This window comes from Dermochelys coriacea, chromosome 3 (genome assembly GCF_009764565.3).
Source record: "Dermochelys coriacea isolate rDerCor1 chromosome 3, rDerCor1.pri.v4, whole genome shotgun sequence".
Lineage (NCBI taxonomy): Eukaryota > Metazoa > Chordata > Testudines > Dermochelyidae > Dermochelys > Dermochelys coriacea.
In genome coordinates this window covers 80906168-80918203 of record NC_050070.1, presented here as the reverse complement: position 1 = coordinate 80918203, position 12036 = coordinate 80906168, and the positions used below count along the sequence as shown (strand labels likewise).

At 41.1% G+C, this 12036-nt stretch overlaps 1 protein-coding gene across 8 annotated transcripts in view; it reads left to right on the top strand.

The window, feature by feature from the left end:
* HACE1 (HECT domain and ankyrin repeat containing E3 ubiquitin protein ligase 1) overlaps positions 1 to 12036 on the top strand; it is an 89536-nt gene that overhangs the window by 59881 nt on the left and 17619 nt on the right. For 5 of the 8 annotated variants that reach the window (XM_038395466.2, XM_038395463.2, XM_038395464.2 and 2 more), the window contains 2 exons: positions 546 to 742; positions 10994 to 11125. In XM_038395466.2, the coding sequence (XP_038251394.1) occupies positions 546 to 742; positions 10994 to 11125 (329 nt within the window). Of the gene's footprint in view, positions 1 to 545; positions 743 to 4148; positions 5247 to 5298; positions 5343 to 10993; positions 11126 to 12036 lie in introns of those variants that run through there. The other 3 variants (XM_038395472.2, XM_043510719.1, XM_043510718.1) reach the window with 3 other exon arrangements.

The window sequence follows — 12036 nt, the reverse complement described above, 5'->3', positions numbered from 1 at the left end:
GAAAGAGTAGCAGGTCTCATAGGAAATTGTAGAAAAAAGAAATCTAAAGAGCCAAGGAAATTAATTTATTCTGAGTATATAAAAGATCTTCCTTAGTATTTTTCTTTCAACTACAAACTGCTTTTTAGTGAAAAGAGACATTTTTTAAATATACTAAAGCAACTGGTTTTGTAAAACTTACTGGTTGTAAACACCTGTTGGACTAGTGTATTTTCATGAGGCTGAAGGTGTATGGTTGAAAGCCTTGGGCTTCACAGTGAGGCTTGAGTCAGTGTCCCAGGAATGTACACTTGTTGTAGTTTGAGTAAATGGTGTGTGACTTTTTGGTTCACCAGGACAGTCTATATCAAAGGACATGTTTTACTTTCTATGGCTGTGTCCAAAATACAGAAGATATGGCAAGTTTAAATTCTGCAGTGCATCATGACTATAAATGTTTTTTCATCCTTGCATTATTCCAGTCTCTCTCTAGAGGGCAATCTTCTACCATAGAACAAGCAGGCTAAGGTAAACTAAATATGTGGATTTTGATTTTATTTTCGCAGGTATTCCTGTAAATTATCAGGACGTGGCATCTATTGATCCAGAGTATGCAAAGAACTTGCAGTGGATTTTAGATAATGATATCGGTGATCTTGGGCTGGAACTGACCTTCTCTGTCGAGACTGATGTGTTTGGAGCAATGGAAGAAGTGCCTTTGAAACCAGGGGGTGCAAGTATTCTTGTTACACAAGACAACAAAGTGAGTGTTCAGGTTTATCCAGAAGTTACTGATAAGAACAATTGAACTGACTTGTGAGTGAGTAAAAGCATAAATTATGTACTTAAAGTAATCATACCCATAATATTAAAAAGTAGCTGGCAAAATGGTCCCCGTTCATGTATGTCAGTAAATTGGACCACTCTTCTGAAGAAAGTTCTTTAAACAGCTCTCCGAAATTGTCTGTCTTCTCTTTTGTTGGAGTTTTTATGAAGGAAAAACAAGGTAGAACTCAAATGAAGGACTTTTTTGAACCTGTATTGCACATGGTCAAGCTCTTGGTGTGAGGGGTGGGGGGGAGGGAGGAAGAGAATATTAACAAGGAACACCTGTGGTGCCTTTCAAAAATACAGCTGTAGGTAAAGTTTGCTTAAATATTGCAAAATTCACTGTTAAGCATGGCCTGTTCACTAAGCAGTGGAGTATTTAAGATATGTTGGGACAGAGAAGTGCAAAGCACCCAAAACTCCATTTGAAGTTGGTAGGAATTGTGCTGCTCAGCTACCCAGAAAGTTTGGCCTTATGTTATCATTGAACAAAATATGGTGTGAATTCATTCACTTAATGGAAAGGAATAGGATTTTGAAATAAACTTATTAGGCCTTTCATCTTTCAACAATTCCAGGCATATTTTATGAGCCAAAAACAGAGTTTAACCATATAACACTTAGATCTACGTAAAGCAGAAGCTGACAAACAGAATTATAACTGAGTTAAAAATCTGTGTGCTAGCGCAGGTGGGCCTAATACTTAAATACAGTACTAAAGCAAAGTCTGTTTCTGTTCTGTGTTAAATATTTTATAAGCAACTTGCTGCTGCTTATGCGACAGAAAAACTAAACCTAAATTAAATATGTACAGTATATCCTGTGGCTATAAACCCTTGAAAATGTAATGGAATAGTGAAATCTAAAGAGAATTTTTTTGGAAAAGATGTAAAGTAATGTAGACTTCTAAAATTTAGTACTGATATTTGTTTCCTGCACTGCCTATGTGAAGAAAGTCATTAGTCTGGTGTGTAATTACTATAACAAGGGTTAAAATAGTACCCTTTGCGCAGCTCTTTTAAAAAAAAAAAAAAAAATTCTAAATTATGATGTAACTTTCCTTTTTATTGAATTTTGTCCTTCATTCAATAGCTAAAGACTTCATGAAGAATACACTTCATGTTCAGTATTTGGTAATATGCCTTCATGTTACTGACACTTCAGAAATTTACCATTTGTGTTTTCTTCATTAATCTTTCCATATGTATTAAATGGTTGTTTGGTTGTGGTTCTGTTACCAGTATAAGCACACTGTGTATGAATAGATTTAAAAGGAAAACTGTGCTCAGTTTATTCAATGTAGTGATCTGAAAGTTCCCAGGAGAAGCATTTCCAACCATATATAAATTGTTTAGTATATATGAAAATAGTTTTAATCACAGTTTTATTTGTGACATTGAAAATCTGAGAGTCCAGCATGGTAGAGTCATATAATCCTTTTCATTGTTAAGCAAACGAGCATCAATATAGTTGATGATATAACTTTAACACTTTGTAGAAGAGTAAAGCAGACATTGTTTCAATCAAATTCTGTACTGCCTTTGCATTGGTTCTGACTTCAGCATACGATGTATGTATAGCAGGGATCGGCAACCTTTGGCACGTGGCCCATCAGGGAAATCTGCTGGCGGGCCGGGACAGTTTGTTTACCTGCAGCGTCTGCAGGTTCTTCCGATCGCAGCTCCTATTGGCTGCGGTTCGCTGTTCCAGGCCAATGGGGGCTATGGGAAGCAGTGGCCAGCACATCCCTCAGCCCACACCGCTTCCCGCAGCCCCCATTGGCCTGGAACGGCGAACTGTGGCTGCTGGGAGCTGCGATCGGCCAAACCTGAAGACACTGCAGATAAACAAACCATTCCGGCCCGGCAGCAGATTTCCCTGACTGCCTGCATGCCAAAGGTTGATGATCCCTGATGTATAGTATTTGTCCAGCTTTTTGTTGGTACAATACTAGGCTGTTATATTGGCAAATGACCACTTGGTGTCATCGTTTATTTTAACATTTTCTTGTTTCTGGGACTTTGACAATGAATCCTTACATGCATAATCTTCTTTTCTATCAGGGCAGAAATGTCATTCAGATAACTAACCTGCATATTATGAGACTGATTCTCCACTGTCTTGTACCATTCTGAATGGTTTTTCCACCCCCTTTGCACAGGTATAAATGACTACACAATGCAAGTCAGTGGAGATGTGGCCCCTTTATCAATATTCTACATCGATGGAGTCAGGGAACAAATACTGTTGCTTGTTTCCAGTCTCTCTTTTAAATTCTCTTAGTATAATATAATATATCCTACAATAATTGGTGGTTTCAGTGTTGCCATTATAAAGTCTATTGTCCGTTTACAATTCTTCTGTTTGACTTACCCTACAAGAATTTTACATATTTTAGTTTGATAGTTTTATGTATATTTGCTTTATAAATATTCTCATACTACTTCAACTACGTTCTCAACGCTGACATGAAGAGATCACCTCTAGAGGTGATATCTCTATTCCCTTTTTGTCCATAGCACCTTTTGACATTGCTAATTGTTATGGTAACTTTTGAAATATGGATGTTAGTCCCTTAAGAATATGGAGATTATCAAACTACTTCATGACACGGGCATACAAACAGCAGTTAGAGGGCAATTACATTTTTGCTCTCTACTGATCTGGGCTAGATACAGTCTAATGATTTAAAAGTCAAGGACTCTGTATCCTATGCCAGTTCTTGGACATACCTGTTCATTCAATATTTTCTTAATGACCTGGATTTGTACTGTATAATGGCTCTGGCAGATTTGAAAAATGCCTGTGCTATCAAGAGTACCAGCTCATAGAAAACTTTTTTTTTTTTTCTGGAGTCTGTTGTTGCCCACTCTGATAACATGATCTGTCAGTCTAAGCTGAGCTTTGATCATTTACTTGGCCTCAACTGGCCTCAATTACTGTTTTTGTTCTTTCAAGGACATTAATGTTTGAGACTGTCTTGTCAGTTGAGTTTCAGAATAGAGTGGAGGCGGCATGTGTGAAATTTTTCAAGTTGCTTAATATGTCTGCAGTAAACTGATGTTTCACACCTGTCTAAAAGGGATGCTGTTACTGCTGCACTGGGAATGATCAGTTTTAAGTGTTGGATGGTGTGCTGGTTGAGTATCCTATGGCAAAGTCTTCTGAAGGCCTGGCTTGCCTTTTATATTTGACTTGATATTTCTTGATCCACCAAACCATCTCTTAAGATAGTACTGCCCAGGTATGTAAAGTTATTCATAGTCTTTGGCTGAAACAATAAGTGGTGATATTTGCTGGTGGTTGGTTGGAAGAAGACTTGTTTTGTTTTTTTTCCCCAGGCTGATGGTGAGTTGAAACTGTTTAGTTGCCTCAGAGAACCTGCCAAGGATAAACTGTAGATCACTTTCACTATGGCTAAGTAGCACACAGTCATCCACAAAAAGAGTTTCACATACGAGTTCTTCAAGAATTTTTGTCTTTGCAGTAAGCCTTTGGAAATTGAATAGTTTTCCATCAGTTCCGTACCGTACATAGATACCCTTTGGAAGGCTGGTCATTGCATAATTCAGAACAGCTGCAAAGAGACCAAAAAGGGCCAGTGCCAGCACATAGGCTTGCTTCACTCCATTTTATAGGGGAAATTGTTTAAAAGGTCACTATCTGAGAGGACTTGGCCAGTTACGCCTTTGTGAAATTGATATATGATGATGGCAGATTTGGTGGAGCAGCCAAACTTTTCTAGAATTTTCCAGAGGCCATTTCTGCTCACAGTATTGAATGCTATTTTTAGATAAATGAAGACCGCATACAGTTCTGTGTTCAGATTTTTTTTTTCCTGAACCTGTCTCTCAAGAAAAAGCATGTCTGTAGTGACCTGACCTGACCTAAATCCACAGTGGGTCTCTAGTAGAAACTTCTCTGATTCTGTTGTGACAAGCTGATTGAAGAAAATATGGGTGGTGAGAATTTTTCTACTAACAGATAGCAGGAAAATACCCCAGTAGTTACCACAGTCAGATTTGATGCCTTAATTTTTGTATAGTGTAACTGATTGCATCTTTGAAGCTGTGAGAAATTTGCTTGGCTTCCCATCTTTGATTTCATATGGATAGTTGACAGCATTTAGGCCTGAAGGGTTTAAAGATATTATCTGATATGTCATCTTTGCCAGATGATTTATCTGACTTCATTTGTTTGATAGCTCTTTGAACTCCTCAATGGTAGGTTTGGGCGATTTCTTCATATATGGGGTCAATTCCTCTTGCACTTGTGGGTTGATAGTAAAGGATGATTCAGTGGCTCAGTGAAGTGTTTACTCATCTTTCAGAGATGCCTCACTTGTTCTTGATTTAAGGTAGATCCACCTCAATTCTTTAGTGGAGCTGGTCCAGATTCTGATGGTCATAAATAGCTTTCAGGAAATCCTAAAACAATGTTATGTTAGTATTGACATAATGCAGTGTTTCTTCTGCTTTCTTTTCCCACCAGTTCTCCTGTAGGAATGAATGCAGTCTTTAACCCTTGGCTTGCAGGTACTTGAATTTATCTTTCTTTAATGTTGTTTTTGTCATTTTGCCAAGACACACGTGCACCATTCTTTTGCTTGAGGATTTTTTCATTGAAACAATCCTGGTGCCGTCTTTGATTTATGGCTAGAATATCTTCTGAGCCTTGAAGAATGGCTGATTTTGAATATATTCCACTTTTACAGTAAATTATTGGTTGATGATGTAAGGTTATCAGACTTTTCCATTGTCTTCCCTTATTTTTTTCTTGAAGAAATGGATGTCTCAGCTTTGCTATGTTCAATTTTAGATTTAATATCTTCAGCTGCATGTAATTTAAAAATGGCTCTGATCATTGTGTGGTGATTCCAGCTGTTCACCCCTTGTATTGTTCTGGTGATATTAGTGTCCCTTTGCCGTATAATGACAATCATTCAGGTGCCAGTGCTTTGATCTCAGATATGCATCCAAGAGGTTTTATATTTGTCTGCTTGCTTAAATACTGTGTTGGTAATAGAACTCATGCTCAACACACTTGCTGAAGTAGGAGACCATTGCTGTTCATTTTTCCAACTCCATTGGTCTTTATTACACCGTTCCAAGTCTCGATATCTTTTCCTACTCTGGTATTAGTCTCCCACAGGTAAATCTTTCAGTGACTTCAGAAAGCCGTTTCTAATGGCAAAATGCCATAAATCCTTTCTTCCTGTGCTGTTTTCCCTTTTTCCAAAAGATTAGCCACCTCCTAGTTCAGAAATCCCCAAACTTTTGACAGTTGTCTTTTTCCCTCCCCCCCACCCCGCTGCCATGAGCATCCCCCCCGTATCCCCGGAGCTGGGAACGGGGATGTGGCTCATGGGGCAGGGAGGGGGAAGACACAGATGGAATAAGGGGGCCAAGGCTGGGGCCACAGTTGGTGGGTGGGTCTGGGGCCAGGAGCAGTGGCGAGGCTGGGGATGGAAGCGGACCGGCAACTGGGTTGTACTGGGGGCCAGAAGCCGGTAGCTCCTGGTAGCTCTGCTCCTGGCTTTGCCCTGGGCCAGGAATGGAGCTGCAGCCAGTAGCCGAGGCTGAGGGTTTGGGGGGGAAGGGGAGCCAGGAGCAGAGCCACACTGAAGTTGGTGATGGGGCCAAGGCATAGGGCTGGGAGCCAGGGACAGGACGAGGCTGGGTGGCGCTCCCTCCCTGCCTCTGGAAGGGCTGGCCTGGGCCCTGGATTTTCCTCCATGTCTCCCTAGGGGGAACACACCCCACACTTTGGGGACCTCTGTCCTAGTTCCTTTCTGGAGCTTCCTTCTGCAAGTCTTCTTTTGCTGAGGGCAGCTATATTGATGCTGCATTTTGCAAGTTCCCTTGCAATTAATAATATACACCTTTCAGGTCTTGATTTGTTATTATCCATGAAAGTCCATATGTTCCATATCCTCATGGTGAGAGCTCTTGTTTTGCTTATAAAATGACCATGTGTGTGGATGATCCACCAGATGTGGTAAACTGTCCAGATTAGAGTTGGGCAGGCCATATTATAGCACTTTTGCTTGCCTCTTACTTTATGGGAGTGAGCAGTGCTGTCTTAAAAGGGGCTATTCAGTCACCTGGGATGTTGCCTAACATCCTTGGTGCCAAGGATGAAGGTTTGTGAGTGACTTCCAGTATGGACCTATACCTGACATTTCACCTCTTGGCATTGCTGGAGGACTTCCTTTCTATGATGTATGAAAGGCAATCTTGGTCTCTGGGCTGCTGAAATCAAAGACCAGTGGCTTGAAGGGTCATAAAGACTAGGAACTTCATTAGCTACATTGGATAGCCACTGATGTCTTTTGTGCCTTATCAAGCAGTGCATATATCATGGAATGTAGCTGCAGTACCTTTCCCTCTACAGGACCAAAAGGATTCCTCTGCCCTGACCACCAAAGCAGACTTAGTACAGATTCATAAAGGCTAAGTCCAGAAGGGATCATTGTGATCATGTAGTTTGGCCTCCTATATAACACAGGCTGTAGAACTAGATCATACGGTTTTGATTTAAAAATTTTCAGTGATGGACGAGACACCATGACCTTGTTAAGTTGCTTCAATGGTTAATTACTCTCATTGTACGTTATACCTTATTTTCAGTCTGAATTTGTTTAGCTTCACTTCCAGCTATTGGATCATGGTATACCTTTCTCTGTTAGATTGAAGAGTCCATTATTAAATATGGTTTCAGAGTAGCAGCCGTGTTAGTCTGTATTCACAAAAAGAAAAGGAGTACTTGTGGCACCTTAGAGACTAACAGATTTATTTGAGCATAAGCTTTCGTGAGCTACAGGTCACTTCATCGGATGCATTCGGTGGAAAATACATTGGGGAGATTTATATACACACACAGAGAACATGAAACAATGGGTTTTATCATACACACTAAGGAGAGTGATCACTTAAGATGAGCTATTACCAGCAGGAAGGGGGAGGGAGGAGGAAAACCTTTTATGGTGATAATCAAGGTGGACCATTTCCAGCAGTTAACAACATCTGAGGAACAGTGGGGCGTGGGGTGGGGGAGGAGAAAGAACATGGGGAAATAGTTTTACTTTGTGTAATAACCCATCCACTCCCAGTCTCTATTCAAGCCTAAGTTAATTGTATCCAGTTTGCAAATTAATTCCAATTCAGCAGTCTCTCCTTGGAGTCTGTTTGTTTCTGAAGTTTTTTTTGTTGAAGGATAGCCACTCTCAGGTCTGTAATCGAGTGACCGGAGAGATTGAAGTGTTCTCCGACTGATTTTTGAATATTGTAATTCTTGACGTCTGATTTTTGTCCATTTATTCTTTTACCTAGAGACTGTTCAGTTTGACCAATGTACGTGGCAGAGGGGCATTGCTGGCACATGATGGCATATATCACATTGGTAGATGTGCAGGTGAACGAGCCTCTGTTAGTGTGGCTGATGTGATTAGGCCCTATGATGGTGTCCCCTGAATAGATATGTGGACAGAGTTGGCAACGGGCTTTGTTGCAAGGATAGGTTCCTGGGTTAGTGGTTCTCTTGTGTGGTGTGTGGTTGCTGGTGAGTATTTGCTTCAGGTTGGGGGGCTGTCTGTAAGCAAGGACTGGCCTGTCTCCCAAGATCTGTGAGAGTGATGGGTCATCCTTCAGGATAGGTTGTAGATCCTTGATGCGTTGGAGAGGTTTTAGTTGGGGGCTGAAGGTGATGGCTAATGGCTTTCTGTTGTTTTCTCTGTTGGGCCTGTCCTGTAGTAGGTGACTTCTGGGTACTCTTCTGGCTCTGTCAATCTGTTTCTTCACCTCGGCAGGTGGGTGTTGTAGTTGTAGGAATGCATGATAGAGATCTTGTAGGTGTTTGTCTCTGTCTGAGGGGTTGGAGCAAATGCGGTTATATTATAGAGCTTGGCTATAGACAATGGATCGTGTGGTGTGATCTGGATGAAAGCTAGAGGCATGTAGGTAGGAATAGCGGTCAGTAGGTTTCCGATATAGATGTGACCATCGCTTATTAGCACCGTAGTGTCCAGGAAGTGGATCTCTTGTGTGGACTGGTCTGGGCTGAGGTTGATAGTGGGATGGAAATTGTTGAAATCACAGTGGAATTCCTCAAGGGCTTCTTCTCCATGGGTCCAGATGATGAAGATGTCATCAATGTAGCGCAAGTAGAGTAGGGTCATTAGGGGATGAGAGCCGAGGAAGCGTTGTTCTAAGTCAGCCATAAAAATGTTGGCATACTGTGGGGCCATGCGGGTATCCATCACAGTACCGCTGACTTGAAGGTATACATTGTCCCCAGATGTGAAATAGTTATGGGTGAGGACAAAGTCACAAAGTTTATCCACCAGGTTAGCCCTGACATTATCGGGGATACTGTTCCTGACGGCTTGTAGTCCATCTTTGTGTGGAATGTTGGTGTAGAGGGCTTCTACATCCATAGTGGCTAAGATGGTGTTTTTAGGAAGATCACCGATGGATTGTAGTTTCCTCAGGAAGTCAGTGGTGTCTCGAAGATAGCTGGGAGTGCTGGTAGCGTAGGGCCTGAGGAGGGAGTCTACATAGCCAGACAGTCCTGCTGTCAGGGTGCCAGTGCCTGAGATGATGGGGCGTCCAGGATTTCCAGGTTTATGGATGTTGGGTAGCAGATAGAATACCCCAGGTCGGGGTTCTAGGGGTGTGTCTGTGCGGATTTGTTCTTGTGCTTTTTCAGATAGTTTCTTGAGCAAATGGTGTAGTTTCTTTTGGTAACCCTCAGTGGGATCAGTTTGGTGGGTAAGCCTGGAAATACCGTTTTTTTCCAATAATTAGAAATCATGCATCACTTGGAGTCAAAGTTGATTTAACTTTGTTCTGAGAAGACTTGGCATAAGTTTTCGATTCCCAAGTAGAAAGATGTCTGCATTGAGTAAAGAGAATGTGTTAAAGACTTGTATAATGTGCATCAAGATGAGCTGGAATAGACTGGCAAGCTGTGCACAAGCTCATGGTGCTGTGTACATGGTCCAGGCAGTGTAAAGCTGGAAGAGGCTGTCTTTCTGCCCCCATTTGAAAGTCCCTTTTCCTTTTTGACTGCTCCATAGTAGTAGCAGTTTTGAATGATAAAAAGGGAGTGAGCCAAGGCCTTGTTTCATTTAGTGTGTATCTTGGAAGGGGGCAAGTGAGAGGTTCCCACTTGCGATTGCTCAAAATGTATGGGATACAGTATTTCAGTGGTGTCCAACTGAATATTTTCATATTGTGGGTCTTCTGTTTTTCTCCTGTTAGTTAAAAAACAAGAAAAGGAAATTCCATCCAAACTGATTTTAAGAATGTTGAGGTTGTATTGTTCATTCAGTCAGAAAATGACATGGTGAAATTCCATTAACATTCTTGGTCTAGATTGGAGTGACCAACCTGTGGCTCTGGAGTCACATGCTGCTCTTCAAAAGTTAATGTACAGCTCCTTGTATAGGCACTGACTCCGGGGTTGAAGCTACAGGCACCAACATTCTAATGTACTGGGGGTACTCACTGCTCAACCCCTGGCTCTACCACAGGCCCTGCTCTGACTCCACCCTCTCCCCTAAGCCTGCCAGGCCCTCGCGTTGCCTCTCCTCCCCCCCCCCCCCCCCCCAGCCTCCTGCATGCCATGAAACAGCTGTTTGGGAGCTGGAGGGAGGGAGGGGGAGGCACTGATTGGTGGGGCTGCCGCTGGGTGGGAGGTGCTGGGAGCGAGGGGGGAGACAATGGGGGGCTGCTGACATATTACTGTGGCTCTTTGGCAATGTACATTGGTAAATTCTGGCTCCTTCTCAGGCTCAGGTAGGCCACCCCTGGTCTAGATCCAAACCCCTGCTGTGACTGCTGCACTGTCATTCCGTAAGTAGTCTCCAAAAACGTGCCCCCACAAAATATGGCTGTGCTACATACATTTGTATGGGCAAAAAGGAAATAGAAGGGTGCTTGCTCAAACTTTGTAGGTCTCTTTTTTTTTTTTTTTTTTTTTTAAAGAGGCCTTTTGAAAATGTGGCTATGTGTGCTGCAGTTGCCAGTCTCAGTTAGGTGAGTGAAGGATGCATTCAAAGTCGCAGCTAGAATTTACTTTTAATGATTATCTTAATGTAGGCAGGACTATGTTTGTGCATATGTATGTTTATGTATTTTTACCATAAAATATCTCGTTTTAATGTTCTCAGTATCTTTCTTTGCAGGCTGAGTATGTCCAGCTTGTTACTGAACTTCGAATGACAAGAGCCATTCAACCTCAGATAAATGCTTTTTTGCAAGGATTTCATATGTTCATACCACCTTCTCTTATACAGCTTTTTGATGAATATGAACTGGTAAGCATCAGTGCCTATATTTGTAACTGACAGCATTCAGCACTTCATTGCTAATGTAATGAGGTAGAAGTAAAGCTCAGTGTTTTGAAAGATGATAATTTGATATCCATGCTTTGGTTTTCATTTCTGTAGACCTGCTCTGAAACGTCTGTCCTTATTCACTCTGATTACCTTAGGTGAGCATTTTCCTGAAAGATGGTAGTATTGATCACTCATTATAAGAGTAAAGTCTTGCTTTGTAATACCCAAGATAGAAAGTGAATATGTCTTGTGGTGTCCATAAATCCCTTCAGAAAACGCTCTTATTGCCTAGTTTATTTATCATCTTCACCCATTTCCTACTCTCTGAATCAAATTCAAATTTACTTTCCTAAAAAATCTTTGTGGAGTTGCTGCATTTTTCATCTCTGACTACATATATACCTCCTTAATACCTTGGAGAAAATGACCAGTCTGGGCCTTTTCTGCCTGTTTTCCATGATACTCCATGATCTGTTTCCCTATCTGTTTGGATGTTTCTCTTCTTTCCTTCTTCCTAAGCCACAAAGTCACTTGGTGTAAAATTTTCATAATGATTTAGGAGCATAAGTCTCACTGAATGTAAAAATATAGATCATACTATAAGCATTAAATATTATTTAATGTAAAATAGTTAAGATTGGAAATTTTACTTCTACTGGAGTTTTGTAGTTAAACTAAACGCTCAAATCTTTTATTAAAACCAGAAAATTCAGAGCAGAAATTCCACAAAAAATCCTTCTTATGCAGTCTTGCCCCATTTATTTTATTCTGAAGGGTAAATTAGAGTTCTAGCCTCCACTATATGTGTACATATTTAAAAGTTCAGCATGTGTTCTAATATTTGTACTTGTGAAACCCAACACTTGCATGTGCTGATGTTACAAATTTCT